This window comes from Poeciliopsis prolifica, unplaced genomic scaffold, assembly GCF_027474105.1.
Source record: "Poeciliopsis prolifica strain line A6 unplaced genomic scaffold, Auburn_PproV2 SCAFFOLD213, whole genome shotgun sequence".
Taxonomy (NCBI): domain Eukaryota; kingdom Metazoa; phylum Chordata; class Actinopteri; order Cyprinodontiformes; family Poeciliidae; genus Poeciliopsis; species Poeciliopsis prolifica.
Genome location: NW_026562588.1, coordinates 43,263 through 56,198, shown reverse-complemented (window position 1 = coordinate 56,198; position 12,936 = coordinate 43,263). Strand labels below are relative to the sequence as shown.

At 37.1% G+C, this 12,936-nt stretch overlaps 1 protein-coding gene across 1 annotated transcript; it reads right to left on the bottom strand.

The window, feature by feature from the left end:
- Positions 1-9,257: 9,257 nt before the first annotated feature.
- LOC129356973 (superoxide dismutase [Cu-Zn]-like) lies at positions 9,258-12,083 on the bottom strand. Its single transcript, XM_055026511.1, is given in 6 exon segments — positions 9,258-9,628; positions 9,721-9,767; positions 9,770-9,837; positions 10,281-10,350; positions 10,455-10,551; positions 11,949-12,083. Coding segments are annotated over 6 exon segments (462 nt in total). The 5' UTR covers positions 12,021-12,083; the 3' UTR covers positions 9,258-9,520.
- Between the last annotated feature and the right edge of the window lie 853 nt (positions 12,084-12,936).

Sequence of the window (12,936 nt, the reverse complement as noted above, 5' to 3'; positions counted from 1 at the left end):
GGAGGTTATGTAACATTTTGTTTGCTCATTTCACTCTGTTTTTTATAATATGAAATGCTGCTTCTGCAAAATGAACCAACCAAACTCAATGTTTCTTTTTTCAGATGTAGTCAGCAGTTAGAACTGCATGCAGCAAACAAATATCAAAGCCTGCACAGTCCTTGGATTTTTTTGCTCAGGTCTGTGATTTTTTTCTTTCTCTCTTTCTCTTGCAGTTCCGTCGCACCTGAGCTGATCTTTGGCTACAAGCTCCACCTTTCAAACCTGATCATTCTTTATCGCAGAATGTTAGCGTAAAGGTGGGTATGGCATTAGGTAGATAAGATAAATTTAACATTTTATGCTTTCTGTCATGTTGGATGCAGAACATATTCTGAAAGTCATGAGTATACTACGGTTGATTGAAAAGATACAGTCAGGATGCTCTTTTTCTTCATGGAAACAACACACATCATGCTCCATTTGATAAAATCATTACCAGCAGCCATGCGAGTCAAGCTGATGAATAATGTATGGGCTGCCAAGGTACAATAATACGTTTCCTCTGGCCTGCTACCTTTCTCTTAGTCACATTAGCAAGTGGCTGCACTATCCAGTGCTCACAGCCATATCAGCTAATACCTGTCTTACACAATTACATTTTCCATTAGCATACAATGTCTTTATGCATGCAGACATTGCATTAGCATGTGCACACAATCATTTTACAGAAAAACATTAATAGAAACATACATTGAATAGATACAGTGAATGATACAACTACTCTTATTCACATTTACAACTCATGTGTGTGATCTGCCAAATGGGACTAAGCAGACATCAGGTGTTAGACCTCAGCCCTCCATTATGAAAAACAAGAAACTAAGCCATTTATCCAGTATAACAAATAGATCACTTTTTACACGTCTAGTGTGATGTGTAATTAAGGTAATTGATAAAGTGTAGCTTTTACGTCTCTGTGTACGCTAAGTAGACACAAAAGGAATTAACCTGTACGGATAATACCCTTAGTACTCTTTATGCTCTTTATATACATAAATTTATACACATGTACATACTTACAAACATGTATACATATATATATGCAAAATTGAGTGGTGAAGAAATTGATTAGGTGGATTATATACTAATTATAGAATGTTGTTGCTCACATTTTTTTCAAAGTTTGAAATTGCCCGACTAACGCAGGTGGTTGTAAACACCTCATTTCCTTCGTAATGTAATTAACTGACTAAAGAGTAGATAGTTTACACAGTTACACTAATCATTATTGATTAATCAGTCACGTATTGACAACCTGATTAGCCAGTAAGACAACCCAGTGACATTACAATCTATCATTCATATAGAACAGCATAAAATTTAGAAATTGTCCCTGAAGAACCATTAAAATAATTAGTACTAATATTCCTACAATGATGTATATAAGCAACATGCATGCTAGTGCCATCCAGCTTAGTGGGGTAAATGCATGTTGTAATGCTCTTCAGTCATAATCTGTCTGAGTGTAAAGAGGGAGCAGCAATAATTAGGGTGTTGTGTTCAGTAATGATAATCTGGGCTGCCTGAACATTAAGGGAGGGGTGGGAACACACACATGTGTCTCTTTTGTTTTCATAGAGCCTACCTCAGCTCCCTCATCCTCCAAATCCCATTTTTAAAGACAGAGAACAATGGAAGGCAGCCGAAGAAATAAAACGTGTTTGACTGTGTGAGAGGGGAACGGCGTAGGAAGAGGAAGAGAGGGAGACGGACAAGGATGTAGCGGCAAGCAGACAGCTGCACACGCCATATAACCTCCCAACCCTGTCACAAACTCATGAGCACCGACTAGATGACCTATTTCACTGTTCACAGAGCTGCAAACACACACACGTACATGCCCCCACACACAGACACACACACACACACACACACACACAATTCTACTCATAAAGCCTCGTTTCTATAAGGACACAGTCATTGACATAAGAAGATTTTATCTTTTATCACAAATGTAAATGGATTTTGACACACATGCTCCAAAAAACTGTTGCCCTTAAGGTCTGATCCCACATGTGATATTAACAAAATCAGAATTGATTGTTTTATTTGTTTTTTACTTTTGTATTTCTGTAAACATACCAAACCAAGAGGAGGAACATAAGATCCAGTCAGGATTTTATGTTCTCCGTTCCCTTTCCTTTACACTGCACAAGTTTTTCATTTTCAGAAAATATGCAGACTAAAAACTTCCTAGCAGAAAATTACAGTCACACTCTCCACAAGCACACAGTAAAAAGGTTGCTTGGATGCAAGGATTTTATTCAACTGGCCAGTGAAAAATACTAGATTCTTTTTCAGCATTCAGCTTTTTGCAATTATTCTGTAAACTGACAAGTTTGGGCACCAGGACAGCTTAGAAAAGATGAGGATTATACATACTTTGTTTCTCTAAAATCAGAAAGACTTACTTCTGGCAGAGAACTCTGCAGTTGTGGGTATGTTGAATTGGATTCAAAAACACACCAGTTAATAAGTGTGGATACTGGAGCCGCCGGCATGTCTGTGGGTTCTGAACAGTAGAAATTTTAAGTCATTGATTTCACTTTCTTCCCTTGTCTTTTAACACAAAAAAATAGACAGATAAATTCCACTCCTAATTTAGAAAGTGTTCATGTTTCTAGGTCAAGCAGCAGTGACAGAACTGGATCCTTTATTTGTCTGCTTGATTTTCCTGCTTCATCCGTGACCCACAGCCATCTCAAATCTACATCATCTAGTCCCATTAGGACAGCGCTTCAGGCTGTTGGCTTTAGAGACAGTAAAACTAAAGGCTAAAGTTAGTATTGATCAAAATTTAACAAAAAAATATTCAAAATTCTATTATTTTTGTGGGGTTGTCTGCTTTGAGCTTTGTGTGCCTTCCAAAAGTTTTGATGTCATGTATTTTCTGCCCCCTGTTTTTCGGGTCTTTGTACTGATATTTGGATTTAGGCCTGGACCCTGAATGGGTCAATCTGCACAATAATATGCTTTAATATATCATTTTTATTCTAACTCTGGAAGGTTGTTTCAGAGTAGTTAACTTCTTCTGGAAGGTGAACTTCTTCTGTTATTGTCTTGTATTATTGACTTCCTGTTACTGCTGAAGAAAAGCATCCCAAAAGCACAATACTGCCACCGCCATGTTTCCCTAAGGGAAGGTGATGTAATTTTTTTTCCTATGAGACAGAATTTTTCACTGATTTACACAGTCTCAGATGAAAGAAATTGTTTGCACTGGATCTCATTTAGATGCATCAGGGCTCTGCACCAACCCAAATACACACATTTTAGATTTTTAAGACATGCAGACTTTTATCTCTGTTTCACAAATAAGACACTTCTTTACTTCGATATATCACATACCGAACCCCGAAAAAAATACACTGATGTTTGTGGTTGTTATGTGACAAGATGTAAAAAAGTTCAAGGGGTATGAATATGTCCTCTAGGCATTGCATAAGGAGCTGTTAGTTTCTCCCAAAAAGCCCAAGAGCAGCAGAGTCTTGACATCAAACTGCAACATTTAAGCTTTTCACACATCCTCCACTGCATGTGCTGATTTCCGCCACTTCAGCTGAAAGTTGACAGCCGCGCAAGAAGGGAGGGAAGGAGAAGAGAAAGGGGAGACGAGGTTAAGAGGTTGGGTGGGAAAAGGAGGGGAAGAGAGGAGAGAAGGGATTACAGCATCAGAAGGCATGGCATTTTGCTTAAAGATGACAGGCTGACGGCAGCTCCCACAGGAATGAGTGGAGAAGTAATCCCACCAAATGGAAGAGTTTAACTGTTACCACCCAGTGAGAGAGATACATAGAAACAAAATCTCCACACACACACACACACACAATAGACTGAAATTAGGTTTTTATTTGAAGTTGGTAACATCCTACACATACACAGATTTGAACAAATGTTGGCTCAAAAAGAAATGTACTGTAAAATATATTTATTTACAAAGAAACACTACCAATCTGCATGTTTTGAGATTATTTGAGTGCACCAGCAAAGCCAATCACCTCTATGACTTCAACAAATAAAAAAATTTACTATTTTGCTTTTGTGAGCAGAACTGGTATGAGTCTGCTAACACATCAGTATCTTAGTGGCTTTCTGCTCTGCTGGCTATCAAAGGTCTGACAATTAAAGGGACTAGAAGCAGCCAGAAGGAGCCAGACAACAGGAGACAGAGAAGGATGAGATTTAGACAGAATGAAATTTGCTGCCAAGCTAATGAATGCAGCCCATAAATCATCCAGCTATTTGACATAGAGGAAAGGAAAACAAGCCCTTCTATTCAACGATGATGATTTTATGTTGGAAAAAGACTGCCTTACCAAAGTACCCAAACTGATTTAAAAACAAATCAGATGTCATGTTTAATTTATCATGTGTGATAGAGATTTATTAACAGTCTGATGCAAAAATTTTAAAAATGTAGGTGACTATATTTTTAACCACTTCTGGTTTTCCTAAGATGTATTTCTTTTTCTCTCTTTTGTACTTTTATACATGAAATGTTAAATGCTATCAGTCTTTAGGAGCAGATTAGGAAGCATGTCAGGCTCTTTCTGAGATTACATTTTGGTGTCCTATCTACACAGGTTTGTTTTATAAAAATTACAATTGATATCTGCATAAAAATATAAAAGTATTTTAATGTTTCTTCACATTAAAATGTAACATTTTGAAATAATCTTTGCAGTAATCTTTTCTTAAACGTTCTTTACAAAATTAGCATCACATCGAGCAAAACAATCTTACCTAAAACGTGGTAGCAATTATGCATGCAGTGATAAAACAGACTCAGCATAATAAACCACATCTGGCTTTCTTTAGATTGAGTGTTAGGTTAGAGGCAGGGATAAAATCTCAACATTTTCAAAGAGCTGCATTAATTGAAAATCCCACAAATAGAGTCAGCCAACAATTATGCGTGTCGAGGGTCAAATGGGCCAAAACAAATATAAATAAAACAAATAAATTGTTAAAATTTGTATTCATAGCAAGTAAAGGTTTTAATTGAAACAAATACATAAAAATTATTGTAAAAATTATTGTACACCTTGTATAAAAATATTTACAATTATGTGAATTACTGTGTTTGGCAATAAATGAAATCACCATGCAAGTGGTTACTTATAAACTTAAAAGTTAACTCTGTAGTTATTCTCATAACTGTAATTTATGTAATAAGTTGAAGGCAAACTAATTTAACTTATAAACAGATTTTTCAGCCAGTAAAAGAAGCCTTCAAGCTAGCTTTCAAATTAACAACAGAGAATAAGTAGTTTGAGTCTCTGTGATTTAATAGCGGAAGATTGGAAGTTATGAAAAACAACTATTTGGACAAAGGCACCCAAACAAATCAAGACACACAAACAGAAACAAAGATACAAATCTATAGGGCTGTATAATTATATTGATTCTACTATTTTTTCCCCTCCTCATAAAGGTATCGATTTTTCATCCGCAAGTATCAATACATGAAATCATAGGGGTCCATATGCTTATACATCTTTTTAACATGCCTGGTTTGTGACAATGTAGAAGTAAAAATTTTTCAGTGAATCTGGACTCTGAAGTTCCTTACTTTTAAAAATATTAGTTTGAGGAGAGATTCTTTCCTCTTCTCTCATGGTTTCTTCTTTTCTTTTATTTGTTAAATCATTCAACTTGCTTTAGCAAATGGCGTTGGATGCTTTTATTTGTCTGTGAACCTTCGAACACTTAACACGTGTGCAGGACATTTTACACACACATATGAAAGTGTTTAAAAGGAAACACGCCAACTTTTTAGTGTGTCTGTATCTGAAGGATCTTCACTGCCAGTAAGCATTTCAACTGTAATCAGTCCAATGAATGTAGAGATAGTACGCATGTATTAAAAGTAGAAATAAATGAATAGTTGCATGACAATCATAAGCTTTAAAAGGTCATTGTGAAGTCCTAATCCATCTGTCTCTCTCCCATTCCATCCCATAAACAAAACAGACACCTTGACAAACTCTTCTGCTTAAAAAAGAGATAGACTCTCTGCTCAGAGGAATAAGTCCACTTTTGTCCAGTCAAGGACCATGGACTCAGATTCAAAGGACCTACTTCCTATCCCTCCCAGCTGCTTCAACACTTCACTGCGAATACCTCTGGGTTATACATGATTTTCCTTTTCTTTGAATTCCAAATATAATTTCCAACTTTCATTGTTGTTGTTTAGATGTTTGTTAAATTCTAGTATTCTTTTTGTTTTTGATGATTTGCTTTTCTTTCCACATTTCTAAAAAAGAAAAAAAAAAGGAGTGCAATATGAAAGTGATGAAGTTCCACCCATTATTGTCTCACGATCTTGTTGGCTTGATCATCAAACAGTAAGATAACATCTTATCAGCACTCATTTGGAATCATTATCTGACTTCGGTACTACAAAAGATCAGAACGTAACTCACATACTTCCCAAATTCCACAAGCCCAGATCCATTCCTTACTTGGATAAATAAAAAATAAAAAAAAACTTCCTTGTTCTCTCAATAAACAACAACCACTCAGAATAAATATTGGCATTTTTCCTCAATACATTTTGTTTTGGTTCATTTAAAATGGTTTAACACATAGTAATTATGAATTCAGAAATCTACCTTTTCAAAGAGTTCAGAAACAAGATTACTTCACATCTTACACTCCCTGGAAGGGACTAGAACAAGGAAGTAGAAGAAGTCAAGTTCTACTTCCCCCCTAGTCTGTACAACTCCATTTCCACAGTTCCTCCTCTAAAATTAATAGATGTATCTCTACTCCTCATCACCTCAGATTCAATGTACGTATAAAAAAATTAAAAAAAAAACTTGTATCAAATTCCTTTCATTTCACCATTATATACTGTGGTTAAGCTGTTTAGTTTGCTCATAACTAAAAGTTAAAGATACCCTAAAATGAACATGAGAAAAGACACAATCTGTCAAAATTAAAAGCACTTTGTGTTCACAAACTCCTCTTTGACTCCTCTCATGTGACACAGCTAAGGAGGTCAAAGGTGAGGTCAAAGGGAGCCTTCAAATTAGTCAGTCTACCAACCAACTATGTCCCATAGCATGTGTACCATTTATGGCATCTCACCTCTGACCTGCGGATCCTTTTCTCTGCAGTGTTCCCACAGAGAAACAGGTAGACAGTGTATAAGAAGGTGAACTTTCATCTCAGCAAAAAAAAAAAAAAAAAAACAGGAAAAGATTTTTCCACACACATTTTAAATGCACATTTTTATGTACTTTATTGTGATGTTCTGTGAAATACAAAGAGTAAGCAAGGAAAAATGTATGTTTAAAGAGCACATTGAACTTTATTGTAAAATGTCAGGTTAACCTGGATACTTTAAAGAAGCATAGTGGTTCTTCATTTCAGAACACTGCTTGTCTTTCAAGAGAAGAATGTCCTAAAATGTTTAAAGAGCTGAAGAGCTGAGTGTGAAGAATACGAAGTTGTCTCCAGAAATGTGACCACACTGGTTCGCAGCACTGGAAGCCCAAAGTTGCATGCTTATGAATATAAAAATAAACCTGTGACATTTCCCCGCCTAAGTACACAAAAACAATACACGCATGCTGGTAAGACACACCGTCATCTGCTGATGTAACATGTAGCAATGACGCTGAACTCTGAGTTATGTTTATGTAACAACAGATCAACACCTTCACTTTGAAATGAAATGTGGACTTTTGTATGGAACATAGTTTTTATTTCTGTGCAGTTGTATAAAAACTGTTTCAGCTGGATTTAAATGAGATGGCCAATGTTTGCAAAGTGGCAAGTTAAAAACTCAGTAGCAATGAACCAAACATTCCCATCTACTTCCTTGACACATTTTGCTTTGACATTGGTAACTTCAGGATTTTCAGATTTCGAAGGACCGCCTTTCATTTAAGCTATGAGGAAGACAGCTAATTATTATTTTTTTTTTTTCACAAAATGCATATATAGAATACCAAAGTTAAAATGTGAATTTTAAAAATAAAATATTCAACAAAATCTGGAAGATTTAAGACTTGACAAAACTCTTCCACCAATGGAGAGCTGGAATTCCCATCCATTACTCATATTCTTCTTTGCACATTTCTGTTATAACTCACCTCTATACTAGGTTTTGTTTGACTGCTGTCACGCTTCCTTTACCTCACTGTCAGCCGCACTTACAATCTCTATTATTCATCACCTTCACTTCCAGGCTATTTTTACCTGCTTTTGCAGTCGGCCCATCTTTTTCCTTCACTGGCTGTACCAGTCAACACACACACACACGTTTTCCCTTAGTTTTGACCTGGTTTTAAATCCCTGACTAAGGACTCCATCACTGCAGGTACGCCACACTAATACAATTCTTTATTCAGTGACAAGCATTATGTTCCACTAAAAGCAACATTTTGTAACCATTATCGAAAGTTTCCATTCTTTAAGATTAGAAGTGCTGTGGATATTTTGTTTATGAACTGATCTAGGTACTGTTTAAATTTAAAAATAGGATATATTGTATATCCATATAATATGGTTTTGGTGCCCCCAGTTTTTCTTCTGAAAAACCTAAAACTTATCACAGAGCTATATCAATTTAGTACAAGCAGCCTCCATTCATGCATAAAATAAGAAGCATTCAGCAATGATGATTTCAGATGTCATCCACCAGCTATCTGAAAAAAAAGTGATGGGTATAGTTTGCATGCCTTCTATCATATTTGGTCAAAATGGGACTCAGCTGCTCAATTTACAGGATGAATTTTAAAAATAAATCTGAACTTTCGAACTTTACAATGCGTCACAAAAAGGCACCATGGCCTAAGATTGGCATGAAATCAAATGTGCGACTGATATTTTTTTAGTATAACAAGTTGGTCTGTCACAATATAATGCTACAAAACAAAACAAAACAAAAAAAAAAAAACATCTGCTAGCAAATGCTCTGCTGGGATGTAATTTTAATCCATTTATTTAATCACAAATAATTAAGGAAATCAAAAGACTATGTACTCAATGGATATTGAATATCAGATTAGTGATGCCTGTTGTTTCAATTCGGTTCAACAACGCCCTCTAGAGGACAATCAAGTTTAACACATGGGGGTTGCTAAATTGTCAGAATCTCACTAAGGACCTCAGGGGAAAGAAAACAATGAATGAAACAAGTTGTACGTGACAGAATTAACTCAATCATGAAGTCTGAATACTGAAAAACATGACGATTGCAAACATGAATCTGAAGAAATATTTATTTTTCAATAGTATACATTTATAAATGACTTGTGCGTTATCAATTCTTCTGGGCCAAAGCTATTTGGCAGACAGACCCCATTCAGACAACTTCCAATAGGAACAGATAGGGCAGAGTGGCTAAACTATCAAACAAATCAAAAGCCCACACAGTTCTGAAAAGAACAAGGTTACGTCTAGAAGCTATCTTGGTCTCATTAAGTGTCTTGGGGAAATTTTCAGTGCTTCATTTTGAGAACTCGGTTTACTGGGCGATACCAATAACTCCACAGGCCAGGCGCCCGCCAGCGTTACCCGTCTTAAGGCTTTCTTCATTTCCTCCTTTTCCAAGATCATCAGCCTTCTCATGGATCTAACAGAATAAGCAGATTTACAGAGTCTGTGACTTAAGGAAAAAAATAAAAATCTAGGCATCAATGTGAAAAATAGATGAAAATGACTTACCACCATAGTTCTGCCAATAATGGAGTTGGGCCCTGAGAGCTTGATAAAGTGTCTTTGATGTCAATCTTGGCTATATTGTCGGCTCCAGCAGTCACATTCCCCAAGTCTCCAACGTGTCTAATTGGAGAAATGTAAAACTCCAGTTCTCAGCCCTGTGTAATCGCTCTCAAATTCATTTAAGGTATGTTAGAAACACATAAATAAGCAAAAGTATTCTAGTACAACCTTATAGCCATTGTGAAAAAATTGTGGCATAAAGCATTAATTCTTTGCGTACGTGTGTATTTTTATACAATTGTTAATCACATAACTGCATCATTACTTAAAGTCTCAGTTTCATGTAGGTTGGAAAAGCAGCAGGCAGCAACTGTTTGTTCTCACTGTTCAATAGATCAATGACCTGATCAACTTAAATTAGATTGATATCCAATTAACAAAAATAAGTGGTCTACTTTTTCCCTCCTGTTTAGCATGTATAGAAATGTTCAATATCTATTCCATTACCAGGCAGGCACATTTCACTGAACATGTCTCTGCTCATTTCCCCTTGATTAACTTACCGTTCTACATCAGTAGGACCACCATGGTTCTTTGAAAAGGGATTGTAGTGTGGTCCTGCACTGATGCACCCTGGAAATGAGAAAACACAATAGTCAATCCTTTAGATCACCAGTAGAAAGCACAAATACACATTTAAGCAGAACTTAATTTAAAAAATAAAAACACCCACTAACCATTTGTGTTATCTCCAAAAGCATGGACATGGAAACCATGGTCACCAGGTGTGAGGCCACTGATCTCTCCAGTAACCTTCACAGGAGTCGACTCATTCTGGGGATTAAACAGCAACAAAGTGCACCAAAGAGCTGTCAGAGGCAGGCAGCAACGACTAATTACCCACAAAGCAAAATTAACTGACATGTGTTTTCAAGAGGTTGAAACACATGGTTTTCCAGCATCTATATCCACAGATCACACTTCAGTTTATTTATATAGTACAATGCCTCATTGCACTTCAAGACAATTTAAGACACAGAAATACAGTGAAGACAAATCTTAAAAGATTACAAATGTTCTGCAACCTACTCTATGGAAATAGTATGCATTTAACTCGAATATTAATAAGAAATTCCTCAAAGATATTTTGATTTTATTAGATGTTTTCATGAGCGTGAGCTGATCCAATGGGTCCAACATGCTTAAGTAGGTAAAAGTTCAAATTTGGATCAGAACCTCAATAAAAAGACTTGCATTCAAGTGGCATTGAAGTTAACAGATTACAACAAGATCCTGTCAGCAACGCCTCCAGTCAAATAATCACAAGACAGTCAAGTTTATAGTTCAATAGAGGTACAGTGGGTCAAGGAGTATAAGTACTATACCCAGATAATATTAAGAAAACTACAAGTAAAAATGTGGAGCAGTGTCATGCAAAGCATCGCTGCACATGCGTAAAATACTCGATGCCATTGCGCATCCAAAACTTAATCATATTTATGAGAAACTACTACATAACTGGAGAGCAACGCTCGGGGGACAAAACGCGGGTACGAAGTGGAGACTCGATCCATGACGGAGTGAGGGAATGACTCGGCAGAAAATCAAATGGGACACTTTCACATCACCCAGCTGCGAGGCCCGCGCAGCAGCTTTTCAGCGAGGTTACGTAAAAATCAACGCATATTAGTTAGCCACCGTTACGAATGCCTTCTGCGTGATTAAGAAACCACCGCGAGCAGTGAGCGAGTCTGCCCTGTCCAACTTGCGCAACAGGTTAATAATTACCACTCCCAGCCCGAAAATGTTCCAAGGTTATGGTCCGAGAGGAAAGCCTTTGATTTCAGCCACGTTGGCTGGAGAATTAAGCGTCGCTATGAAACAACAGAGTGTAAAATAACATACCGACATGTGCACTTTGCGTTTGTTTTGCAGAACACACTCGAAAGCTAATTTGCATCGAGTAAGTGTTGGACAACTTTGCGAATCTGCGACAAACATGCCTAGATCTTTGATTTAAAACTCAAGCCAAGCATGGGACTCGGTGGGAGACAACAAACAGGACGTGTCTGCTTGAAAACCTAAGCATTAGCTAACCTGTGAATGAACGTTAGCTTCCTTAGCATTACAAAGCTAAAGCCCCCGACAGAAAAAAACAATTTTAACTTTCTTTTTTGTTTTTCCTTTTAAGCTTACACATTTCTAATTATTACATCTTGTCTCACATTTACCTCCTGCTCAAAGTGAACCGTCCCAGTGGTCTCTCCAGCTCCTTTTAGGACACACACGGCTTTGAGCACCATCTTTACAGCAATCAGGCCTCACCAGACTTACTATCACAAGGAGCAGGAAACCAACCGAATAAACGCTGCGTCAATGAACGCAATGGGCGGGTTTATATTGCACACAACCAATAGACGAAGAAGGGATATTTTGATTGGTCGCAATCTTGTTTCAAAAAAAGTCTACAGTAGCCAGACTGATATATATTTTTGCCTATGTTGGTACCACTGTGACACAGATATGAACAAAAAATATACACTTTTCATACTTGACAACTCCAAACTTAGAAACATTGCAAAATCTACCTTTTTCAAAGCTTTACCTCATGTTATGTCATTCCCTCAAAACATTCTTGGACTTGTTTTGATTCTTTCATGCATGTTTTAGGAATGGTCTCGGTCTCACCAAACGATGGCTTTTCTATGCAGCTCCTGCAGACTCCAAACCGAATTTCAGCCTTATGGAGCTCCCTTCCCCCGAAACTCACCCACTCAGACTAGCGCCAGCAGCAATTACCAAAAACATGGTAGAAACTCCAATCATTTCAAGGCATTAAATTGTTGTTAGAGGCTTTCTCTACAAGCCTGGTCCGAAAAACCCACTTCCTTGCTTAGTTATAAGGACCCCTGCACAAATGATTCAAATCATTCGACTGTTTAGTTCTCATGCCATCAACTATTGCAGATACCTGCAAAAGTTAATGTTAATGAGCCATTCATTTGAAGTCAGGTGTGCTACATGGAGACATTTAAAACATGCAGATGAGTGGGCCCACAGGGAACCACTGAACCACAGCACAGTCAAAATGTAAAAGAATGTGCTCTGCTCATCTGTGAAATCAGTAAGAGTTGATAGAGATGTTTGGGGGCTAAATCCTGAAAGGGAAAAAACATGGATAGTGCAAATATCCTAAGACAGAGCAGAGGTTCACTTTTG